This window comes from Galeopterus variegatus, unplaced genomic scaffold (assembly GCF_000696425.1).
Source record: "Galeopterus variegatus unplaced genomic scaffold, G_variegatus-3.0.2 Scaffold3227, whole genome shotgun sequence".
NCBI classification, from domain to species: Eukaryota; Metazoa; Chordata; class Mammalia; order Dermoptera; family Cynocephalidae; genus Galeopterus; species Galeopterus variegatus.
In genome coordinates, this window is record NW_007729338.1 from 5,414 (window position 1) to 31,817 (window position 26,404).

Sequence of the window (26,404 nt, forward strand, 5' to 3'; positions counted from 1 at the left end):
GGTGACGGGCCATAATAATCATATACAGTGTATATTGACAAAATAAAAAAAAATAATAAAATATATATTATAAAAAAAATAAATAAAAAAAAAAATTAAATTAAATTAAATTAAAAAAAATATATATTTAAAGTTTATTTTCATTGTCTCGAGGTCTACTGAATTCTGAAGCCAGGCTGGGTCAGTAGGGCTGTGTGGTGCCTCTTGACCCGATCTCTGACTCCTGAAGTCCTGTTTAAAATCTTCAGAAAATTTAGCTTGTACTCTCAGCAGAAGTGTAGATTCCCAGGAATACCGTGAGAGAGATTTTGGGCCCAGATTGATGATTGATGATATCAAATACACTGAATTTGAATTTGTCTCTGTGTCCAACATGTACTGGATCCAGAGAATAAGAGTTGCTAGTGAGGTTGGTGATATATTGTGTATCTTCTATACCTTGAGCTCTATTTCAGATATCCTGCCCCGGTCTTGTTGTAAGGACTCATCAGGTTTTCTTTTTCTCTGGACATGTAATCTAGATCTTTGATTTTGAAACCAAATTTGGACTCTTGACTCTGGAACTCCGATTTCTTTGGCAAATTTTTCTCTGAAATCAATTCCGGGATAAGGGTTGTTCATAAATGCCTTGATGACGGTGTGTAATTGAGAGGAGCTGTAGTTGGTATGACTGTCTAGCTGCTCTAGTTTGAGTCTGTTCTTCAAGGTGACCTTGCTCATGGCTTCGGCTTGATTCTAAAGTCTCCCTAAGATCTAATCATTTCTGAAGTCAGTGCCTAGCTCTTTGATTCTGAAACTAAGTCTGAATTCTTGACTCTTCAGTGTCAATTTCTAAAGCAAGTTTTTGTTTGGTAGCATACCTAGGAAAGGTTTTTGGTTGAAAGCATTGATGAGAATTTTTAATTGACCTTCTTTGAATTGGGTGCAACTGCACTTGCAATTTGTTAATACTGGCTTGTTTAGAGACCTGTCTTGAGCCAAGGGAGTCTTGGTGTCTAAGCAAGAATTTAGGAAACAAAATCTCACACAATTTTAAATACCTGGTATAATACTCTACCTGCTGTTTCTGCAATAGTATTGCTGCAGATGGAGTAGACAACTTTGTGTGGCAGATGACTTGATTCTTGGTAAAGCACAGTGGTTGTGAGTAGGGGGTGTTACAATCTCTAGATTTAAATTTCTTTTTCACTCACTATATGACACTGGATAAGTGATTTAACCCATCTCAATGTGCTTCAGTTTCCTCATGCAAAAATGGAACTAATATTACATACCTCAGAGAGTTGGTATGACTAAATCAAATCATATACTTAAGTACTTAAGACAATACCTGGAACATAGTATTTACTATGTTTTAACTATTATTCTTAACTAAATACAATAAGTTTTAACTTCGTAGTAACCCTAAGGAGTTTTTAAATATGAAAGGGGAATATTTTTTCAAATAATTTTCATCATAATATTTCAAAACCATGCTTTTAATATAAATTATTTCTGATTCTACATACATCTAAAAACTTTCTCCACTGAAGCTGGTATTTGCATGTAACAAATACTTGGTTTGTACTTGTTGACTGATCCACCTGATGTCTTTAACAGAGATTACCTTTTTGTAGAAGCCTGTTTAACTGTCCTGCCAAATGCAAGGTGCCTTTAAGTGAGACAGTTTTACATTGGCTACCTTTATAAGACATTAGTCCAACTAAAAATTCCTGTTAATTATTAAACCCTTATGTATTATCAGGATACCTGACACTGCAGATTGAGAACAGAGAGTGTTTGTCCCTCAAGTTAAGTCTACACACTGATAGAAAAATGTAGTTATCAAGAAACTTAAAAAACCTCAAACTTTTTTCTCTTCTATTACTGAAAAGAGTAGGTTACCTCCTGTTTTGGCTGGCATATCGTATACGCTAAACAATTGGTTTAAATCTTGTTTGGGATTCCTGGTTGCTTGTTTTAGCATGGCGGAGGCTGGAGTTCACAGAATCCTTCTCTTCGTTATTTCTGTGACAAAATGTCTGGTGGCTACAAAACTGCTGGCAGACCTTAAAAAATGTGGTGACTTGGAATGTGAAAGTAAGTTTGATTTTTTCCTCTTCTTCCTTTTTCAGTTTAACTGAAAAGGCTCTGAAATGACATAAAATGTTATTGTGGACATGCATGATAAAAAATGATAATTAATGTCATTGAAAAATATTTGAATTATAAAGTATAGCTCAGTATAAAAAATAAATGCTAGACACAAAGCATTCTGTAATAGTATTTAATATAAATATACAAAGGGCGAAGATGAGCCTGATATAGAAATATATCAGAGGTTATAATGATATTAATCCATACCTCAAAAACAAATTAATCAGCCCTTTTATTCTTTTTAAAGATAAATATAATTGATTGGTATAAAAAAAATCAGACCACTTGATAGTTCTTTATTTACAAAGTCTTTCTACTTTTTAGTTTCTATTTCACAATCAGAAATTTGCATTCTAAGTTTTCTAAAAATTTTTATTTCAAATCATCTTGATTTATTTTGTCTAAACTTTATTAAATGTTAATCATTTCTGTGTTCATTTATTATGTAAAAATACTGAAATCAGTGTTAAGATATAAATATAATTTTATTTATATCATTGAATATTAAATTTCCTCTATCTACTATACAGAGAATTAATTTCCATTCTATTATTCAAGAACTTGATTTATTTTCTGTTATTACCATTACGGTGCAAAATAAAGTGCATCCCAATATATCAGAGTTTCTTTAAAATAAGTTCTACCTTTCTAGTATAGAAGAATTATTTCTAATTTGCAACATGCAAATTAAAAATACAAAATATTATTAGTATGAACATAAATAATTTATAAGTAACATTTTTATGAGTAAACATTTTCCTTAAACTTTTGGATATGTAATTTAATATATAGAGAAGTTTACTAGATCATGGTTTATAATAATCTTTCTTTCATTCTTTACAGTACAACCTTTAGTATCCTTAGGGCCAGACACAAAACATGAAGAGGGAACATTCAAATTTATAGCAATTTTAACTTTAATTGCATGATTTAATCAAAATGTTTTATTTTACGCATGTTAGTATACTTACAACAGTTAACATGGTACGTATATTACTTTCTATGTTGAACGGCTGAATCTAGCATATGTAGTTATGATTCATTCATCGTTATTGAGGATCTACTATATGCAGAGCCTGGGGTATAGGTGCTATTCTTGTAAGAGGAATAAAATGAAATGTAAGATAAATTTCTTGCCCTCCAGGAATTTTCATTCCAGTAAATGGTGACAAGACAGGTCAATATGAAACAGTAAATAGTGATACAACATAGTAAGAATAATAGGTAATACTGAAGTTCAGAGAAGGGGCAATCAGAGTAGGCTGTAATGATCAAGAGTGCCTCATAGAGGAAGTCGGATATGAATTGAGCATGAAGGATTTGTAGACTGAGGAAGGAGCACAAAGAAAAGTTCAGACTAAGGAAAGGCATGTCAAAATGAAAAGAACCTCAGTGCAAATCTGGCTCCACCAGAGCTGTATGACCTACTCTCTGAGCTTTAGCTAAAGGCTCATTTGTTAGATTGAGATGAGATTATCTCATAGATCTGTTTTGAGGATTTAATATAATAAAAACACGAAAGTGCTTGTCATAATGCCTGGAACACAGTAGGTCCCAGGAGAAAAACTATTTTTTCTTTCTCTACATACTGGAAAATAATAATGACATATTCCAGGGACAATAGATAGACAAGCTTGATGATAGCCCAGAGTCTGTATAAAGAAATGGGAGGAGGTTCTTTTAGATAGGGAAGGGGGACTGGGTTATAGACAGCCTGGGATACCAAGCAAAAAAGCTTAGACTTGATTCTGTGTGCAGTGGGTAGTCTATATAGGTTTTTGAGGCCATAAATTATATAATGAAATTAGCATCTGGAAATACGATGGATTGGAGGAGGGCAAAGTGGAAGGGGGAGAACTAGCACTTTAATTTAAAGTGTATGTGTGTTTCTTTATATGTTTATATAGCTTTAATAAGCAGAGTCTCATCCATGAAAGATTACAGAGGACCTGACTGTCGATACCTGAACTTCTCTAAGGGAGAAGAGATATCTGTTTATGTTAAACTTGCAGGAGAAAGGGAAGATTTGTGGGCAGGAAGTGTAAGTATCCAGTCTTAAAAATTGAATGCAGAAGAAATGACCGACTTGCAAAGGATAACTATTTTTCATCTCTAAAGGAACTTAATCTAAAAATTTCAAAGCACTGTATTAATGTTAAAAACCCTTAATGTATTTAAACAAACAAATAATGGTCATGTTCAGTGGTGGCTCCAAAATTTCTACAAAAGAGGTTTGGGAAGATAGTCTGGTTTGGATGGAGGGCTCAGAGAATGCCTTGAAATTATTTTTTTCATAGCATGCATAGTTTTTAAACTTAGATTTTATATTTATTTGGAGAGATTTTAGGGATGCTATTGGAGATTATGGGATGGTGAGGCAACCCCAGTCATCTCTTGATGTTGCCAATGGTTGAGTTTTGGAGAGACTAGAAAGTATTAGTTAATCTGATTAAAAGACATGTTTTTCTGAGCAAATAAAGGCCTGAGTTGTTATTGAAGAGATCCTCAGAAAGGTGGGTAGCCAAGGGAAGCTAGGTGTATGAATTTTTTACGGAAAAAAATAACAACTGTGAGAAGCTTTTTTCTAGCCCGAAGTACTTGTGCACTGAAATTCCTAGAAGCCTGAATCATCTCTCTGAAAGGAAAATTAATGATTAATTAATGTTTTCAATTGGAAAAAGTTTGTGTCTTTGGTTGCATAATTATGATTTATAATGAAAAGAAGTGATTATACTCCCAAGCTGAACAACCATGATTAACTTGATACATACACTATTTCCATGTTGCATATGCATCAGATCTCTCCCTGGTGTAGCCTCTGTGGTCACTGTGTGAAGGAGCAGATTCTGTTTGGAATTCTGCTTCTTCCCATTAGGGACTATATGACTGAACCTCTGACTACTTGCCTGGTCTCTGCAGCTCCCCAAATCCCTTACTGCTTAGGGTGCCTTAAAAATGCCAGTCTATGTTTTGAATGTGTCAGAGGTATCCAATGCAGCTGTAAGGAAAATGTCATGGTAGGTGTCATAAGAGGCAAAGAAAGCATTCTTTATTGCTTACTATGTGTGAAAATAATAGTCCCCCACAAAAGCAGTGTTTAATGTGTAGAGCCAGGGTGAAATTTCAGGCACACTTAGTTCTGTGCATTAGGTGTTTTTAGCGTATGAAGATATATGTTAAAGGAACCACACTGTGGACCCACAGTCTGTCGATTCCAAATAGTCGTGGTACCTGGAGAGCTGGAAGAATCACAATTGAGATTTAATGATGCTAGATCAGAGGACCAAAAGAAATGTGTTCTTTAAACTTTAACAAAGAAAGGAAATGGCCTGAGAGAGGTTGTGTGAAGCCTTCACTCTCAGGGGACATCCTAAATGTGTTTGAGCTGGGTTAAGAGGCTCTCTGTTATCAAGGAAGCCCCAGAAAAGCTGAATGGAACCAAATCCTCCCCCAAGGACTCAAGGACCTTTACTATCTTGATGAATTCATCTGTGGCCCATCAGAGTTTAAACTTCTTACCTGATTTTGACATCCTGAAAATGCTGAATGTGTTACAGCTCCATCTAGCTTGGCTACTGCTGCCATTGCCTTGCCTTTTGATTTCCTAGGTGTATTAGTCCTTTTTCTGTTGCTTATAACAGAATACCTGAAACTGGGTAATTATAAAGAAAATATTTTGTAAGAAATACAAATTTATTTCTTACAGCTTCAGAGGCTGGGAATCCACAGTCCAGGGGGTACATCTGAGTGAGTGGTCCTTTCTCTGGGTGGGAACTCTCTACAGGGTGACACAGGCAATCATATGACAAGAATGGCCAGGTCTCTCATGTTCTCCTTATAAAGCCACCAGTCCACACCTATGATAACTCATTACTCCCCCAGTGGATCAATCCATTCATAAGGTCACAGTCCTCACGATCCAATCACCTCTCAAAGGCCCACCATTCAAATATCATAATCAGATTTCCCACCTTAACACTGTTACAGTCGGGATTACATTTCCAACACATGAACTTTCGGGGGACACATGTGACTCATAGCACCAGGTCTACTAGTGTAAGTCTTTGGTCCACCTGGGCAAGGAATGTCATTAAAGAACAGAAAAAGGAGGAAAATGAGTATGTGGGATGCTTTAACTTCTGAAGTTTGAAACAGAAGCATTTTACTGTTTGGCTCTTTGTTCTCTTAAATGAATGCAGTTCTTCGGAATAACAAAAGAATATGATTTCACTCACTTTCTTTTAGATAGAAATTGTTGTTTGTGATTAATGTTTGTGATTTGAAGTAGATTAAAGCCAAGGACATGGGACAAAATTAGGCTCAATAGTTATTGCTTTGATCACTCTTCCTTGATAATCATTGTTCTTCATTTTGATAGAAAGGTAAGGATTTTGGATATTTTCCCAGAGATGCAGTCCAAATTGAAGAGGTGTTCATAACTGAGGAAATCCAAATATCAGCTACAGTGAGTAAACTCATTCTCTGTTATTAATTGAATTTAAAATTTCTTGGCTAAAGCAGTTTTCTCAATACAAGTACCACATGGTTATGTACCTTGTATAGTAAATGCACATAATACTTGGTCTGAAAACTTACTCTCGGAATAGTTTGAATATGTGAATAAAATTCCGCAAGACAAAGTTGATTACAGTTAAGGATTTAGCTTTCTGAGCAATTAACGGCCAGTAGAGTTTAGTGGTGTAGAGCATGAATTCTGGAGATGGACTGAGTTCAAAGCCTGGCTTAGCCACTTACTAGCTATGTGGCCTTGTATGCCTCAATTTCCTCATCTGTAAAATGGGGTGATGAGTATAATATAATGCTACCTCAACTTTATTGTGGAACAAACTAGTAGATGTAAAGTATATGCAAGGCTGGCCAGCTTCTCAGTTGGTTAGAGCACAGTGTTATATCACCAAGGTCAAGGATCAGATTCCTTGTACCAGTCAGCAGCAGCAAAAAAAAAAAAAAAAAGAACATAGAACAGCACTTAGTGCTGTGTGTTACATATAATTACTAACACTATTGTCCTACAAGTACCAAAGTTTATTTCCCACCACACTCCCTAGGTCTCATAATTGTACAACCTCTTTTGCTCCTGGAGTTTCTAATGAGTTTGATAATGTTGGGCTTAATAACATTAAAAGGAATCAGAATGTGTCTTTTCAATATATGAACTTGATTAACCCATTTAATTCAGATTCCAGGTTAAGCCAATTTACCTTAAATGAGGTCAGTGTGAATTGAGTCTGTCTAGTTAAACAAACCATTTTCTGATTCTTTCCCAGCTCAAACTCTGGGATTAACTGTCCATTTACTGTAGAGTAATTGGTTCTGTTAGTTCTGTCTCTAAAATATATTTGGAGCACATTGTCTTCTCTTCCTTCCCGCTTTTATCATAGCCCTCACCCAAGGCACCGTCCTCTCCTGATTATAGTACCACTACAGCCTTCTAACTGTTCTCCTTGCCTCTACTTTTGCCCTCTTCCAATTCATTCTCCAAATAACAATGGACCTTGTAAAAACAAAACCAAAAAATCAAATCATGTCATTCCTTTGATAATAGCCCTCTGATGGCTTTTCACCCGACTGGAATAGAGCCCAGAATCCTTACCCTGACCTCATAGGCCCACGTGGTCTACTCCTGCCCTCCTTGCTGACTCTATTTTGTCCCTCATTTACCATGCTCCTGGCCAAACTGGCCTTTCAACTGTTCTTAGAACATGCCAAGTTCTTTCCCAGCTTAGGGACCCAAATACGATGTTTTTTTCTGGTTGGAATGCTTTCCACAAGTTCTTCACTTGGCTGATTACTTATTGTCCTTTAGGTCACAGCTTAAACATCAGTTCCTCCAAGGAGACTTTTGGAGGTAATGAATAGTTTAGTACCTGGATTGTGGAGATTTGTTCAAACTCACTATACATTTATTACGTGCAGTTTTTTAAAATAAAACTATTTATTTTGAAATATTTGTAGATTACTGTGCAGGAGTAAGAAATAATACATAGAGATCCTATGTACCCTTCATCCAGTTTCCCCCAGTGGTAACATCTTACATGACCATGGTACAGTATCATAGCCAGAAAATTTACACTGATAAAATACACTGATTTTATATAGACTTCACCAGTTTTACATGCAACTGTTTGTGTTTGTGTGTGGCTTAGTTCTATGCAGTTTTTTCACGTGTACATTTGTGTAATCACCACCATAGTCAAGATATAGAACAGTTCCACACTACAAGGAACCACTGTGCTGCCCTTTTATAACAACACTCAGCTCCCTCCCCACCCCTTCCTGAACCCCTTTAAACCACTAATCTGTTCTCCATCGCTATAATTTTGTCATTTCAAGAACAGTATATAAATGAAATCATATTCTACATAACCTTTGGGATTAAATTTTTTCAGTCAGCATATATTCCTTGAGATCCATCTAAAATGCTGTGTGTGTCAATAGTTTGTTACTTTTATTTATTTTTTAACCTTAGTTTTTCTTTTTTAAAAATTTTATTTGACACGTAATAATTGTACATATTTATGGGGTACTACTATGTGATATTTCAATGCATGTATACAACGTGTAATGACCAAATCAGGTTAATCAACATATCCATCACCTCAAACATTTGTCATTTCTTTGTGTTGGGAACATTCAAAATCCTCTCTTCTAGCTAATTGAAAGTATACAATAAATTGTTAATTATAGTCTATGTGCAGTTTTTTGTATATCAATTATACCTCATTAAAGCTGGAAAAAAGTATGCCAAGTTTGCAAGTTAAAAAAAAATCAGTGACTCAGGCCTCATGATGATTCTAAAGAAATAACTGCTTCTTAATTACAGATTCCTGTTTATTTTCTCCATAGTGCTTATTGCAATTTACAGTTTTTTTCCTATTTTACTATAGAATCCCAGCACCTAGCATAGGGCCAGCCACATAAAAAGCATACAGATGCTCCTAATTCTTATGACAAATTCCTTGGGAAACAGACACTGAGTTGAATCTTTGCATCCAAAAAGTTTACTGGGGAGTACTCTTGAAAATAGCACCTGTGAAGGAATAAAAGAAAATCAGGATTGGGTAGACAGAGAAGTTGAACTGTGACGCAGTTGCAACAAAGGTCTCAGTCAATTCCATAAGGAGCTCTGAAGCTGGGATGGCCCTTCAGAGTTGTCCTGAATAGAGGGAAGGGAGTTGGGGTTTTACTTCTGCAGCACTGGCTATATCTGGGAGAGTATAACTTTGGGCTGGGGTAGGCTAGTGTTAACTAGAGACAGTTACTATTCTGAGAAACTGGACTAATTTAATCCTAACAACAATCCTAAAAGTTAGGTCCTGTCATTATCCCACCTTATAGATAAGGAGACTAAGGCATAGAATAGTCATATAATTTAGCCAAGGTCACAGAGCTAGTAGATGGCAGGGTCAGGAGTTGAACCCAGAGTGTTTGACTCCAGAGTCTGTTCTTAATCACCTACTATATTGAAATATTGTAAAATTGCAAATTTGAAGTTTATTCTTTAAAAGTATGAACTTCATTTTTATTTCATAATGGTAATATCCAAGGAACAATATACATCACTCTATCTAGCCTTCAGACTTTTAAAAAATGGCTTCCTCATTTTTCTTCTTAATGATTTGGTTGTTCTGTGAGATGAGCAAGTAGATTCCCACTTCCACTGGCTATGTACAATATCTCAATAAAAGAAGTCTAAATGTTTCAGTGCAGCTTTTAACCAGGACTTCGTGCTTCAGAGTCTTTGATCTGTCTGAGCTGTGACCATATGCGATAAAATTACCCTCTGTCTTAGTCCATTTTGTGCTGCTATAATAGAATACCAGATACTGGGTAACTTATAAGGAAAATAAATTTATTTCTCACAGTTCTGAAGGCTGGGAAGTCCAATATCAAGGTGTTGGCATCTGGCAAGGGCCTTCTTGCTGTATTCTGCCATGGTGGAAGGTGGAAGGGTGAGAGAGTGTGAGAGAGAGAGAGGAAGGGGGGGCTGAACTCATCCTTTTATAAGTAACCTACTCCCATGGTAACAAACCTGCTCCTGCGATAATGGCATTAACCCATTCACTCTGCCTTCATGGCCTAATCATCTCTTGTTAAGCCCCATCTCCCAACACTCTTGCATTGGGAATTAAGTTCAACACATGCTTTTGGAGAACACATTCAAACCTAGCACCCTCTCTCAAATCACTGCACAGATGCATGTGTCCACTCAGCATATTCTTAGGAGGTACAAGATTTTGTGGACATGCATGTCTTTTCATCTGAGTTTATTCACAGAATATACTCAAAGGATGGATTGTCTCTGCTTCTCAAATTTTTCAACTAGTTAATACAAATAAATCATAATGTAAAAGGATTTTCATTTAGGTTTATATCATTAATCCCCAAAAGTTGGTTGTGATAAAAGTATTTGAGATTAGGAGATCTGATTTTAGTTTTTGTTCTGCTGTTGAGCTAGTTGTGTGGTCTTGGGAAAATCACAGTCGTCTATTTTAAGTAATTCAGGGAGAAACAAGGAGCTTTAGGTCATATATGTCTATGATAATTTTTTTTTCTTTTAGGAATCTGACTTTCTTTGTCTTGGAGTAAGCTACACATTTGAAAATGAAGATAGTGAGTTAAACAGTAATAATGGTGAACATATATATTCATATGAAGAAGATAAAGACCAAAAATCTAGTATATATGAAAATGATTTTCAAATAGAACATGGACTTTATGCAACTTCTGAAAGCACCTTGTTTGAAGACCAATTTCCATCATCAGAGGTTTTCAAAGATGTCAGAATTACTAGTGAATCAAAGGACTGGGAAGAAATAGAAGCTGGAGGTGTGGAACAGGATCATATTCCAGAAGTGGATCATGTCTCACCATCCTCAGCTGTGCCTGAAGTAAGAGGATGGTTTGGATTGGGAGGAGAACAAGTTGAAGCGAGGGCTTTTGAATTAGTTATAGAACCTGTACAAGAAAGCTCATTGCAAAGTAGAAAAATAGCAGTGGAAGATGAGAATGACCTAAAGGAATTAAATAATGGTGAGCCCCAAACAGAACATAAGCAAGAACCTGAATCACAATTTGATTTAGTACCAGAGAAACAGTCTGAAGCATCTAAGTCAGAGCATCTTCTCCAACCTCAAGCCAGTGGTTGGTTTGGTGGTGGATTTACAAGTTATTTAGGTTTTGGAGATAAGGATACAGGGCATGAATTATTGTTCAAAGAAAATGATACACCCCTACAAGATGTTCCCAATTCCGTATCACCTGATGAAGAAGCCACAGAAATATTAACAGAAAAAGAAGATATAATCACTAATGATAGCTCAGTTCTCAAGCTGAGTTGGTTTGATTTTGGTTTTGGTATGTTAGGCTTTGCATATGTCAATGAAGATAAAATTATATCAGATGATGGAAAAACTGAAGATGGTGGGGGAGATAAACATAAACATCCTTCAGTGGGTGCATTTGACCCTGATAAGAAACAAGAAATAAAAATGATGAAAATTACAGAAACAGAACATCAAATAGATAAGAAAAGAGTCTTAAAGAAAACACATTATTCTGAGACTTTAGCATATTTCAAAAAGTTCTTGCATAAATTTGACAACCCTTGGAGCTTCCAGAACATTCCAAAGGAAGCAGAATTGCCATTTCCCAAACAGATATTGGATCAAAATAATGTAGTTGAAAATGACGAAACAGAAGAATTTTCAGTTGAAAATTATCCCACAGATAATATGAAAGTTATGAGTTTGAAAAGCAGACATAGTCAGTCGGGTAGGTATAAAAATATCTATAATATAATTCACTGTATTTTATTTTTTAACATAATTTATTTTTTAAGTACAAATCAGATGAAAAAGTCCAGAAATCCAGTTTTTCAAAATACTCAATAATCAACAACCACCACCCTTTTATCAATTTCTGGTTTACTCTGGGACTTAAATCTTCATATTACAAAATAAAATCTCAAGGGAAACAGAATGATTGGAGATGTACTGGTGTTCCAAGAAGATCTTAAGGTATTTTACAATAAAATTTTATTTATTTATTTAGTCATTGTACAATGTAAACATTTTTTGTGGCCCTTTACCAATATTTACAATAAAATTTAATCATACAAAAATTTGTTTAAAAAAATTCTACAAGAGGATTTAAATAAAGCCACAAGTCATATTTTCTGGATATTGGAGAAATAGCTTAAACAGCCAATCTTCTCCAATAATTTCAGCAACTCTTTCAGGGAATAACAAATGAAAACTTGCCTTAATTAGAAACAGTGCATAAGATAAATGAATCACTGATTATGAATCAATATTTGTGAAAGGCTGAGACTTGAGATAACTGCATTTACAAAGAAACTAATATGCTGATATAAGAATTTATAAAACATAAATTAGGAAACAGTTATTTATATTATTAGTAACTATTTTACAAAAAGACTCCAATTGAGCCTATTTAAATAATAAGTTTCCAAAGTACAGTTAAATACTAAAAAAAATTATTTTGTTTGACTTAAAATTCTGTTAATAAACTATTGTAAAAAAAAAGCATATCTGTATGTAACATAAATTTTTTGTTTGTTTTGGTGGCTGGCCAGTACAGGGATCAAACCCTGGACCTTGGTATTCCCAGCTCTGTACTCTAAACAACTGAGCTATCTGGCTAGCCATAATGTAATTCTTAAAGCTTAGGTTCAATTCATGTGAAAATAATACTTCAAAACTGTAACTAAATATTAAAATACAATAGGGAATATTCATTTTCTTAAAATATATTTATTTTAAATGCAGCACCAAAATGCCATGTTAAGAATCATAAACTCAAAGAGCAAAGTTAGGCATTGCATAATTCACTTACCACTCTTTACTATTGCTTTTCAGGACTACACTGACACTTTTTTTATCCTTGTCTTAAAAAATAATTGAGAAATAGATTCCACAGTTTACTTTAATACTGTACTTCAGGATAGGACTAGTTAAAACTTTTTAAAACCTTGTTTGATTAGTCAGTTCAATCAAGTGATCAGTTTAAACTGTTTGAAAAATTAAATTAATTTCCTTAAAATAAATTGATGGCTATTTTGACATGGCATGGATATAAGTATATGATGCAATGTTACAAACATGGCAAATTTTGACCTATATATGTTTCAAATTGGAAGCTTTTTATTAACCTTGGGGAAGGGTAATCATTTTTAGATGAAAATTCTCAACAGATATGCATACATATTTTCATTCTAAATTTGATTTCAGGTATGTTATAGTTCATTTAGAGATTTAATATGTAGCATAAAAGCAGAAAGATCAGGAACATTTTATTTAAACCTCTTATCAGCATTGTTTCATTGAAATGCAAAATAAAACTTACATTTTTCCTTAAAGTAAAGATCATTTTATCAGTTGGATAATATGAATTTTTATCTAATAGAAGAGATTTACCTGATTTCTGTAAAAAAAGCAGAGTGGTAAGATACATAATTTCTTTCTTGAGTTTCCTTTTTAGTAATTTATGATATGTTTATCTTTTTTTTTTTTAAAAAGATGATCAGTAAGGGGATCTTAACCCTTGTCTTGGTGTTGTCAGCACCACACTCAGCCAGTGAGCAAACCGGCCATCCCTATATAGGATCCGAACCCGTGGCCTTGGTGTTATCAGCACCACACTCTCCCGAGTGAGCCACAGGCTGGCCCATGATATGTTTATCTTTTTTTTTTTTAAAAAGATGATCAGTAAGGGGATCTTAACCCTTGTCTTGGTGTTGTCAGCACCACACTCAGCCAGTGAGCAAACCGGCCATCCCTATATAGGATCCGAACCCGTGGCCTTGGTGTTATCAGCACCACACTCTCCCGAGTGAGCCACAGGCTGGCCCATGATATGTTTATCTTACTGACGCAATATGTGAACTTCATGAGATCACCAAACTAAAGAGATATCAATCTTACGTGCAATATTATCTTTGCCAGACACACTCATGGCATAGAGATGATTCAAAACACAATTTAGTATTGATTTCAACTTGATTTCTCAGCATTGCCTTCTGCTGTATTGGGTCTGATAAAGAGAAAATAAGCATATACCTTTATGTAGTCACAGAAGCATGTATTTTAGCAGTTGAATGAGAATACCTTATAGTTGTTATTTTTATATTCTATTTATAGTATCAGTATTTCTCCTCTACTATGCCAATGCAAACATACAAAATAGCATTATTTTAATCCCATGAACATTTTATTGATAATTTCTAAAATAAATTAATAATTACTAAAATATCTTAAATAATGGTGTCAAAAATATATCTTGGACTCACATTTCTATATTTGTTTTATACAACACACTCTAGTAAATTAGCAAATAACATAGTGTACTCTAAAATATAAAACATACTGTAAATGCTAATAAGAATTACTCTAAATGATATTTTCCTTCAAATTTTCTCTTAATATACAGTATTTATTTGATTGTGGAGTTTAAAAAGCTTTATTCATTGTTTCTTTAATACTTTCCTTGAATGGTGTGATGTGATATGATTTGATATGATATATGATATGATTTGATGTGACATATAATAGTGTAATATACTAGATATAGGATATAGGGGGAAACAAAGGAACTTGAAATTAGTAAAGCTACAAGAGAAAAGAAAAATTATAATAATGCATGACATTTCATTAACACCTTATCATTTTTAAAGTTGTTTCTAATATCCTAAAAATATTGGCATCTTCCTGTGCAAATGGATAATATGGTTTCTTTAGTAGTGGGGTGGTTCTTCTACCTTTGGAGTAACCCCATTGAAAGTTTGAGTGATATGGTTTTTATATTTAATAATGCATATTAGCAAATATGTATTGTAGATATGCATGATCCAGTGGATTAGATTTTTGAACTTGGAAATTAATTTCTATAAGTTCTAACTCTGCCTTTCTTTGTGCAACTACCTGTTAGTTCTGTTTATTAAATACAATTAACCACCAATATCAAGTAGCCTATAGATACCATAAATAATATTGGTCATTTTGACTCTCTGGTTCTCTAACAGTTAAAGTAAAAAAAATCTATCTTACTGATTTTCTTGAAAGGTAGCGATACGTATTTTTGCAATGTCATTTAGATATAATACCTTCTTGGACAATTAATGTATCTAACAGGAATGAAATCTTAAGGGGATCTATTTATTGTTCCATTTTTAGTCATACGCTTCTGAGAGTTGTTGACAGTTATGTTAATTTTGTTTTTAAGACAAAAAGGCAATGTGGAGAATAGAATCATATATAGTTTTTATAATTCTTCCTTGGCCAAGGAATAAAGGAAAGGGTTATGTGATAGGCTGAGTAAAGGCCCCTCAAAGATGTATATGTCTTAACTCCCAGATCCTGTGAATATGTTACTTTACATGGTAAATAGGACCTTGCAGATGTGATTAAGTGAAGGATACTAAGATGTAGAGATTATCCTCATGGGCCTAATATCACAAAGTTCTTCATAAGAGTACAATAGGAGGGTCAGAGTAAGAGAGAGACAGATTAGAAGATGCTACACTGCTGGCTTTGAAAATGGAGGATGGGGCCATGAACCAAGGAGTGCAGTAGGCCTCTAGAAGGTAGAAAAACCAAGGAAACAAATTCTCCCTTAGATGCTCTAGAAGGAATGCAGTCCTTCCATCACCTTGGTTTTAGGACTTCTGACCTCCAGAACCATAAGAGAATAAATTGGTATTGTTAAAGCCACTAAGTTTGCAGTTATTTATTATACCAGAAATAGGAACTAATTCAGGCTGCAATTTATGTTTTAGTGCATTCTTTCTCTACGAAATGTTACAATGACCAGAAAGGTTCAAAAAATGACTTGCCTAGAAAACAGAAGAGAAGCCCACAACAAAGCAAGTATTAAAAAAAATACATTTCTCTTTATTTATTTGCAGGTATGGTCTCTAAAATAGAGTTACCTATGAAAATTCATGGAGAAGTACATTTCAAAACACTATCTTCTGAAAGCAATGATGAAAAATCAAATTCATCAGTAGACACAGAAGGGCCTCCTCAGATGAAAACAGACAGATCTACGGAAAATACCCTGCTAACCATTCCTCAAAAAGGTAAGAAGCAGGTATTTTTTTCTCTAATGCATAAATTTAAGAAGAAAGTAGATTCAGAAGTTACATAATATCAAGTGGTAACATATTTTTATTTATAAATCAACAGAAGCTGCTTCCGAGTTTCAGATTCTGAAATATTTATTTCAAATTGATGTTTATGATTTCATGAATTCTGTTTTTTCGCCAATTGTAATTCTTACGGGAAGGGTAAGTTGGCCTTTTAAATCTTTTACAATAATTTTACCTATTTTACTAAATACAGGAGTGGCTGCAAAATTTGTTTGAGTGAACCTTCCTTATAAAAACCTTATATAATGTTTCTCTTTCCATGAAATCTTACATGTAAATCTCTCTTTACACGAATGCTTTGTTGCATGGATATTGTTAAAAATCTTTCCTTAAGCTTTGTTGATTTGGAGCAATGTTCCCCGCCCTCCCTGTTTTTTCAAATGAAGGAAAATTATACTAAATGAGTTAACTCAGAAATAATATGAAAATGAGTCTTAAGCAAAATGTTAGTATCAGAACGACAGCTGTGACCTCAAAATGGTGTAATGTCAGTACACAAAAGCAACTAATATCTGAAATAACCAAGCTGCAATTAAATTTCCACATTTTTTCCATTTTTCCATTTATTATAAATCTTATTATTAAATGAAATATTGCAAAAGGATCCAACTGTAGTACTTGGAACATTGGAGTCCTTTTACAAATATTAGTTCCTTTTCTCATCTACTGCTACCATAGAAGTAATTGAGGAAGCACTTTTCTCATTTATAAGATGAAATTTAACAGTGGTGGCCCTCAAGGAGCTCACTTTAGTTGGAAGAAACAGATAAAAGCAGTAATTATAACACAGTACCATAATAGCCACAGGGTGCTATTGATATACAGGAGGAGCTGCCTTACAGATTGATTGGAAGTGGTAGGTAGAGAGAGTGGGAAGGAAAAACCTGGGAAAGTGTCTCAGAGATCATGCCTGAGCTGGTCTTGAAGGAAAGGTAGGAGTTAGCCAGACAAAGAAGGGACAGGCATTCTAGGTTGAGGCGAGAGCATTTTTAAAAGTACAGAAGTGGGAGAGAACATGGCCTTTTCAGAGAATTATAACCAATTCAGTCTGATTGAACATAGAGTGAGGCTGAAGATGTATACAGGGATCAAATCAAGAATAGCTTTGCATGTTATAACAGGGAGGTCAACTCTATCTTGTAAACGATGGGGTCACTATTGAAGAATTTAAGCAGTAAATAAAAAAGTTTCACTTATAAAGTTTCTCTGTGAACATCATCAAATTATGATTGAAGGGATAAAGACCAGAGGCAGGAAGCCCAGTCAAGAAGCTATTGCATTAGTATGGTAAATAAATGGTGAGAGTCTAAATCTTGGGATTTTCTAAAGGACATAACTTGGATATATACTTGTCTAAAGGATATAACTACTTACCTTCAGCCTTTTCCCCCCAGATATTCTCATTTCCAAAAAAAGCTAGAAATCTGGATTTTTTGTGTGAAAGCTGAGTTGGATTTGGCCCACTAACCACATTTTAATTTCAAAAAAATTTTTGGCGGCTAACCAGCACGGGGATCCGAACCCTTGACCTTGGTTTTATCAGCATCACACTTTCCTGAGTGAGCCACTCAGCCAGTCCTAGCCACATTTTTAAACCTCTGGCCTAACATCTGATGGTGGTTGTTGAAATGATTGGAAGGACAAATTGGATCGATCTTTTGTAGATAGAAACCATTGGATTTAATGATTGGTTGAAAGTAGCAAGGAGAATCAAAGGGAAAAGTGAGGATAACTGTTGTAAGGTTTTTAGCTAGGGTGACCAAAAGATGGTGGTGCCACTGACTGTGATGAGTCTTTCTGAAAACTGGGCTTAATAAATAACATACATTGTTTTGCTTCCAGAGGCCTCTTTTTCACTTTATTCTTTTGCCAGGATTTCAGAGAGTTGACGTTACATGATAAATAAGCCTAGAGAAGTCATTAATATTCTCTCTATGATTTGGTCTTGAAGATGTTGATTAAAATGTTAGTCAAAAGTCTGCTCCAGGTTAGGAGAAAAGAAAAACTAATTTAATGATATTTGTAAAAATAGTCATAATAAAACTTTTAACTCCCTATGGAATTAATTCTACTTATTGGTATGTCCTGCTGACATACCCCCACCTCTTAATCCCCTCTCCTGCAAATTATACTAGTGAAGTTACAGAATTGAAAATGTAATTTACTAATCAGTACATATCTGCCTCTACCTAAAGTGTTTATTTAATAGTCTATACTAAGTATGCTGTTTTTGTGGACTCAGTAAACATAGTCAATACATTTTACTTGAACCATTTTGGTTGAAATTTTTCAGACATGAAAATATTGAATTAAAATTTATGTTAATTATCTTGCGATCTTGGAAAGTCACTTATTCTTTGGGGAAGGAGTCTCAGTTTTAAAACTCTAATATCAGAAGCGGAGACTAGATTATAGGCTGCTGGTCAAAACTGGCTTATGCATTGTTTAAGAAAATTATGAATCAGTTTTCAACATTTATAAGGTGAGTTCATATAAAATTCTGAATTCCTGGGTTCTCTTGAAAAAGCTGAAGACTATATTATATAATCTCCCATTCTTATATGGCAACAAGAAGCTCATGCTGAATAAGTACTTACTTACATAGATATGCACTCTTCAATTCTCTACATTTATTTCAACTTCTTGGCCTCTATACGGCTTTAAATTCATAATCCTTGGACTAAATGTTCTGAAGAGTACCTGCCAGATCTAGAATTCTAACAATCTGAATGAATCTATTAAGGACCCATAATATAGATTTGAATAACTGCAGTAAATGGAAAATTTGAGCAATTTTCCAGTTAAATTTAGGTGAAAGGGTTTCCTTTTCTTCTTGCTTAAATGTTCAGGTAATTATTTCAATTCACTGTTAATTTCAAGTAGATTTTGTACAGAATATACTTTCTTTGTATTATTCAAGTAATAGGCATGAATGCCACTTTTTTATCTACTTTATTTCACAACTGAGGAGCCTCTTTGAGTTCTAACATTCATATATTTTTAACTAAAATGCTTAATTTATACGTGGAATAAACAATGGAAATTGCCCAGCTCTTGTTCAATATGTTGAGAACAATTCTTATATCACGAGTATGGAGAATGAAGAGTCTCAACTATTTTGTTTGATTTTCATCCAAAGGACTAGATCTTATAGCCTGTGACACTGCCTGTTTAATTAAATGGGAGTAACCAGTACTTACAGTTTTGCAACAGGGCCCTTCATAAGGGAAATCAGTGCCTAGGCTGTGGATAAAGTTTACAGGTTAGCATGTTTCCAGTGTTCTTGGATGTTTTCTAGTAGCTGTCACAAACACTAACAGCATTTGTTCTCCATCTCCTTCAAAGCAGGTCCTATTTAAGACAGTAAAATTTCAAGTCTATAATCTTTGAACATCTTTCATGTGGCTGAAATCAGGTACTCTATATGAATAGACTATAGAGTAAAGCATTCAATTTAGTTTTTATCAGTTACAAATTCAGGATTTTTCTTTCCAATTGTTGACTTTAAGAGGGTAGTGATACATATATTAAAATATATACATCCATATATATGTGTGTATATATATATATTTAGTAAAGAGTGAGGTCCATGAAATTAGATTATGGGTTGGTAGTCACAACTCCACCTGTAGCACCCCTTTACCACACAAGTGTCAAAACAGGATCACAACGTGGAAACAGAATAGTGCAGGATATATTAGAACCTGAAATCTTTCTCAAGGATATGAGGTGCTTAGCAGAACTTTATTTACATGTTATGATATTTTAACATGAGCTTTTTAAGAAATGGAACTGAAAGATTTGGAGGAAGAGGTAAGTTTCTATATGACTATTAAGTGTATAGAAAAGAAATCAGGTTTGGAATTTCGCACTTCAAATTTGTTGAGCTTTACTGTGTTTTTGTTATGGGGGAAACTTGGATTTTTCATTTTACACTTCATTCATTATTTTGTCCCTAACCTATGTTTCTAATATTTGGAATGGTAATTATTGAAAATTGGAAAAGGGCAAAGGCTGACTTAGGGAAGGCAAAGGGATTTTTTTTTTTCTCACAAGTCCTAACAGCTGCAAATGATTCTGAAATCCCCTGAAAATGTTCAGACTCATGTTAGAATTTTATTGAGTAATACAATGATCTAATCAAGACATTTGTTGTTTTAAGAGTCTTTGAAATTCTAAATGTAAAATTTTGATTATGCTTCTGTTTTGATTTTAATAATTATTCGCATAATGTAATTTAAGTTTACACTGTCCAATATGTATATGAAGGTTGTGTAATACCTTAAAGATGGAGAATTATTAAGCAATTTCTGCTACTCTCTGATACTGGCAGTTCCTGAAACTCCTCAGGCTGATGTGGCAAGGAGAGATAGCAATTTGAGTTTGGAAACACTAGGCCGCATTTTTGTCACGAAAAATCGCTTGCTGTAAACTTGGGCCTGTTTTTTATTTATAATGATATAACGGTTTTGTTGCTGCAAAAGCTTTCATTTGGGAAAATTCTTAACTATTTAAGATTTTGTTCATTATTGAGTTTTCTTGGGGGATTTGTTTAGGAAGAGGTATCCACACCTTTTTGAGTTGCTTCACTGAAGACTTGAATTAGAAGGCAGAATTTGATGAGAATGATTATGATGGGAAGAAAGACATATACCTGTATGTAAGTGATGGGTTACCCCTTACCCTTATGTCAGCTAAAACCGTCTCCCACAAACAAATCCAGCCCTAAATTTAGAGAACAAGTTGCTACTTTTAGCTCCTCTTCTCAGAGGAAAACAGCACGCGCTGGCCCCAGGTTCACCCGGGTTTGATTTAGCATTTGGGTAACTAGGAGCTCAAGGAGTTTAGGATAGTTCTGCCTAGTGAGTGCCCAGGTCACTCAGGTAAGTGAGTAGACCCCCGGAGCCCTCCACTCGGCAGAGGATACCAGATCGATATTCTTTGGGAGAGGTTAAACTTTGACCAGACTATGGCTGCCTTCCTGTCCAAAATCCAAAGTCCGGACACGGTTGGCAGGGCCCACCGGCGCGTGCCCCGTAGGCCATTTTCAGACTGGAATGAAGGCGGCAGACGGCTTCTCCGGGCCAGCAGGGTCCCTCGGGGTACGACGCCGTCAGGGCTTCCATCAGGCGCAGATAGCAAGCTCTAGAGGGGCTGAGAGTGGAAAGCTCTGGTGGTTGGGGACGTGACTGGTGCTGGCCCCTAGGCCGAAGGGGGCGCGCCGTGGGGCCCCCGGGAGAAGCTTCCACCTGTGGCCATCCGAGGCGAGGGGTCCTGGGCCAAAGTCCTGGTCTTTGAGCCCTGCAGCCCACACCATCTCGCAGAGCCTGAGGTCGAATCCCATTCACCAGCCCCGAGCCCCTCGACTTGGAGGGGTGGGTGGTTCGCCAGGTAGTGCGTCGGCCCCTTTAAGAACGAACAACTAGGACACGTCTACGAAGCTCCAGCGGAGGAGGAGGGGAAGTTCACCGCGGCTCGCGCCTCCCCGCCTCTCCACGGCCGCCCGGCCGGTACCAAGCCGAGGGGAGGGGTGGCGAGGAAAGGGTGCGTCACAGGCTCGTGCGGGGCGGGCTCAGACCTGTGTTACGTAAGCAAAACGTAACAAAGGGGCCTAGGTTACCAGGGTCTGCATCGCGGCGCCTGAGGCCTGTTGGCGCCAGTGCTGCCCGGCTCCCCGCACAGCCGGCTGCGCAGTGGTCTGCTGCTGTCGCCGGGGCTGGTTCGCGTTCCCGACAGAACGCAGTGCTTTCTCAGCTGCTGGTTGTGGCCTGGCCAAGCCGTGGCTGCCGCAGCCACAGCCAAAGCAGCCTTGGCGCCATGGAGGTGCTCAGGGCTGCCCCTCAGCCGTACTTGGGGCTGGTCCTAGAAAAGCTACACAGGGTGAGTCAGGGCGCGATCAGGGTTACGTGGCCCTGGGGGCCGCCGGGGATAGGAAGCAGCAGACTTTGGCTTTGGGGTCTGAGCTGCAGTGGTCGGAGATTCCGAAGCCAGCCAGTCCTCACCTGCCACCGGGCTCCGGCCTGTGTCCGAGGCAGTGACCAGGTTCGTAGGGTGCTTGGGTGGTTTTTCGTGTGGTGGAAAGGGAGCTGGAGATCAGGAAGGTGAAGAAGGCATTTGCTTAAGCTGGACTTTGCAAACATATGGTAAATGTTTCCCGATTCCTAAAACGAATTAGCCTTCCCGTTATGTTATTTATTTTGAGCAGGAGTCATTGACACATGGTTCTTCCAACTGTGAGAAACTTGAGTACTGATCCTCGGAAATGAGTTCCGTTTAGTGATGAAACTTCTTGTTTTCTTGAAAGGACACCCAAGCTTGAGCGGGGAGGTGGGATTCTAATTCTGCATTTTCTTTCCATAAAGAATGTCCTTTTGAGATGCTTTATAGTAAGTGAGATTGTTCTTCGCTTCCATCTGTGTCTTGTTAATGTAGGAGGTCGTGTTAATGTAAAGTCTAGAGATAGAAAACTCTCACTGTTCAAAAATTTTTTCAGGTCCAGTTTATAATCAGGTTGCAGAGATTTTTCTCCTTCAGCGTTTATAGCTGTCTCTGTTGACATGTTTAGGGGCGTTTATGTCGCTGTTTTTTTAAAAACGGTATTAACGTTTTAAAAAGACCATCTAAATACTGAGGCAGTTATGGTTATGTTTTCTTGCTGTGTGAATTAAAAAGTACTGTTGCCTTGCTTTTCATTCATTTTTTTCAACCATAGTGTATATATGTATACACTGTGTGTGTGTGTGTGTAAAGGATAGCTCTGTAGAAATTCTAAATGAACTTAAGACAGTTTTGGCAACTAGCATTATGCTGTCTGTAAAAGGAGAGAAGACAAAAAAAGTAGAAACTGAAGTGCTGACTGAAACATACACACAGAATGCTAGGGAAATTGATGGGTAGGAGAGGTTACATTTTCTTGGTTAGGAACATCTTTCCATGCTCAGCAAATAGTTTAAGCAGAGGAGGCATGAAACAGCATGGTGTGTGTTGGGAAGTAGAAGCTGTATTACTTAGAGTATAAAGTGGGCTCAGGAGGTGATATGCAATGATGCTTGCTGGAGACATAAGTAAATTCCAAAGGCTGTAGGTGCAGAACAGCTGTTGAAGGCTTTTGGGCTGTTAGATTTTTGGTTTAGGTAGATCTTCTTGATTAGTAGCATGTAGGTTAGATGTCAAGGAAACAAAACGAAACAGGGCTTAAGGGAGAGATGGCAGAGTAGTAAGGATAGAGAAGAGGTACTGAATGGGGAAATGTTTAGGAGCTGAAAGCTACAATGGGTATGATATATTACTGATTGGATACGAAGGGTGAGAGAGAAGGAATTTAGAATGACTCCCAGGTTTCTGGCTATGGCTACGTAACTATTCACTTAGGGTATATAAGACGAGAAACATGGGGTGAGACATAATTTTAGTTGCATGTATTTCCCTTTCTTCACTAAAAGCAAAAATAGTGAAAACTTAGTTTTTATGGGACAGTCAATGGAGAGATACATGGAGAGGGGCAGCCAGATTTTGCCACAATTTTCCCTAGTACGGTGAACAACATCTTTACCTGGATTTTTTTTTTTTCTTCTTAAATGCCACCATCCTTACCACACTGGCCTGGGGGCTAGGATGACACAAGATTGCTCTGGTTTTTATTTATTTTTTTAGCTTTAAAAATTATTTAATTGATTTTTAAATTGAGATATATTCACATAAAGTTCGCCCGCCCTTTTATAGTGTTCAATTCAGTGGTTTTTCGTATATTCACTGTTGTGCAAGTATCACCACAGTTCCAGAACATTTTCATCACCCCCAAAAAGAAACCCTATACCTATTAGCAGTCCCAATTCTCCCTTCCACCTAATCCCTTTACAACCATAATCTAATTTCTGTCTCTATGAAAATGTCTGTTCTGGACATTTCATATAAATAGAGTCATGCAATATGTGGCCTTTTGTGTATTCCTTCTTTCGCTTAGCGTGTTCAATGTTCAGCCATGTTGTAGCATGTAATAGTGTGCCATTCCTTTTTATGGCTGAAAAATATTCTGTTGTGTGGATATACCATATTTATGTTATGGTTTATAGACATTGGGGTTGTTAATACCTTTTTGGCTATTATGAATAATGCTACTATGTGTACAAGTTTTTATATGAATATATGTTTTCAGTTCTTTTGAGTATATACTCAGGAGTAGAATTGTTGATTCGTATTCACCACATGTTTAACTTTTTAAGAAATTGCCAAATTGTTTTCTGTAGAGGCTGCACCATTTTATATCCCCATCAGCAGTTTATGATGATTCCAGTTTTCCATATCCTCTCCAACACTTGTGATATATATTTTCTCAATTTTTAAAATTAGCCGCCCTAGTGAGTGTCCAGTGGTACCTTATTGTGGTTTTCATTTGCATTTTCCTAATGACTCGTAATTTTGAGCATCTTTACCTGTGCTTATAGGCTATTTGTATATCTTTTTTGGAGAAATATCCATTTCCTTTTGCCCGTTTAAAAAAGTGGGTTGTTTTTTAATTGTTGAGTCATAGTAGTTCTTTATACATTTGGGGTACTAGACCCTTATGAGATATATGATTTGCAAATATTTCTTCTTTTTTTTTTTTAAAGATGACCGGTAAGGGGATCTTAACCCTTGACTTGGTGTTGTCAGCACCACGCTCAGCCAGTGAGCGAACCGGCCATCCCTATGTGGGATCCGAACCCGGGGCCTTGGTGTTATCAGCACCGCACTCTCCCGAGTGAGCCACAGGCCGGCCCTGCAAATATTTTTTCTCATTCTGTGGGTTGTGTTTTCATTTTCTTGATGGTGTCCTTTGAAGCACAAAAGTTTTCAATTTTGATTAAGTCCAATTTATCATTTAGCAGAATGGACAAAAAATGATACAACTACATGCCTTCTATAAAAGACATTTTAGATTTAAAGACATATGCAGGTTGAAAGTAAAGGGATGAAAGAAGATATTCTATGCAAACAGTAACCAAAGGACAGCTGGAGTGACTGCAAAAATAAACTTCAAGACAAAAATTATTACTAAAGACAAAGGAGACATATGAGGCTCAATCCATCAGGATGTAACAATTATAATCATATTGTATCTAACATAGCCCCCAAATACCTGAAGTAAAGCCTGACAGAATTAAAGAGAATAATAGACTATTTAACAATAATAATTGGGGACTTCAAGATCCCATTTTATTTATTTATTTATTTTTGTTAAACTTTTATTTTGTCAATATACAATGTATATGATTATTATGGCCCTTCTCCGACGACACCTCCCTCCCTCCTCCCTCTCTCCCCTCCCCCCCAAGAATGTCCTTTCCGTTTGCTTGTTGTAACAACTTCAAAAAAACACTCATTCATGATAAAGACCCTTTATAAATTAGGTATAGATGGAAAGTATCTCAACATAATCAAAGCCATATATAATAAACCCACTGCCAATATCATCCTGAATGGGGAAAAACTGAAAGCTTTTCCTTTAAGAACAGGAACCAGACAAGGATGCCCACTCTCACCACTCCTATTCAACATAGTTTTGGAAGTATTAGCCAGAGCAATCAGAATTGAGAAGGAAATAAAGGGCATCCAGATTGGAATGGATGAAGTCAAACTGTCCCTGTTTGCAGATGACATGATCCTGTATATTGAACAGCCCAAATCATCTATTAAAAAATTCTTAGAGGTGATAAAAGAGTTCAGCACAGTAGCAGGATATAAAATCAACACACAAAAATCAGTAGCATTTCTTTTCACCAATAGTGAACAAGCAGAAAGAGAAATCAAGAAAGCCTGCCCATTCACAATAGCCGCCAAAAAAATAAAATACTTAGGAATTGAACTAACTAAGGATGTGAAAAATCTCTATAACGAGAACTATAAACCACTCCTGAGAGAAATTAGAGAGGATACAAGAAGATGGAAAGACATCCCATGCTCCTGGATTGGAAGAATGAATATAGTGAAAATGACTATACTACCCAAAGTTATCTACAAATTTAATGCAATCCCCGTTAAAATTCCTATGACATTTTTCTCTGACATGGAAAGAACTATTCAGTCATTTATCTGGAATAA

At 36.1% G+C, this 26,404-nt stretch overlaps 2 protein-coding genes and 1 pseudogene across 2 annotated transcripts in view; 2 read left to right on the top strand and 1 right to left on the bottom strand.

Annotated features, from left to right (window-relative positions):
* Positions 1–335: 335 nt before the first annotated feature.
* Positions 336–1,694, bottom strand: LOC103600101 (annotated as a pseudogene).
* A 162-nt stretch (positions 1,695–1,856) lies between these two features.
* Positions 1,857–16,540, top strand: MIA2 (melanoma inhibitory activity 2). The gene is made up of 6 exons (XM_008584333.1): positions 1,857–2,079; positions 4,044–4,177; positions 6,515–6,601; positions 10,719–11,931; positions 16,082–16,255; positions 16,362–16,540. The coding sequence occupies exons 1-6, from the start codon at positions 1,965–1,967 to the stop codon at positions 16,538–16,540; spliced, it is 1,902 nt and encodes a 633-aa protein (XP_008582555.1). The 5' UTR covers positions 1,857–1,964.
* A 5,425-nt stretch (positions 16,541–21,965) lies between these two features.
* Positions 21,966–26,404, top strand: part of CTAGE5 (CTAGE family, member 5) — a 75,853-nt gene continuing 71,414 nt past the window's right edge. The window contains 1 exon segment of the mRNA XM_008584332.1: positions 21,966–22,204. Coding sequence (XP_008582554.1) covers positions 22,142–22,204 — 63 coding nt within the window. The 5' untranslated portion in view covers positions 21,966–22,141.

Bases quoted from the DNA above. Each gene is read 5' to 3' on its own strand.
- MIA2 (XM_008584333.1), top strand. From the start codon at position 1,965: ATGGCGGAGGCTGGAGTTCACAGAATCCTTCTCTTCGTTATTTCTGTG. The intron at 4,178-6,514 runs GTAAGTATCCAG...TCATTTTGATAG, and splicing joins AAGATTTGTGGGCAGGAAGT to AAAGGTAAGGATTTTGGATA. The intron at 6,602-10,718 runs GTGAGTAAACTC...TTTTTCTTTTAG, and splicing joins AAATCCAAATATCAGCTACA to GAATCTGACTTTCTTTGTCT.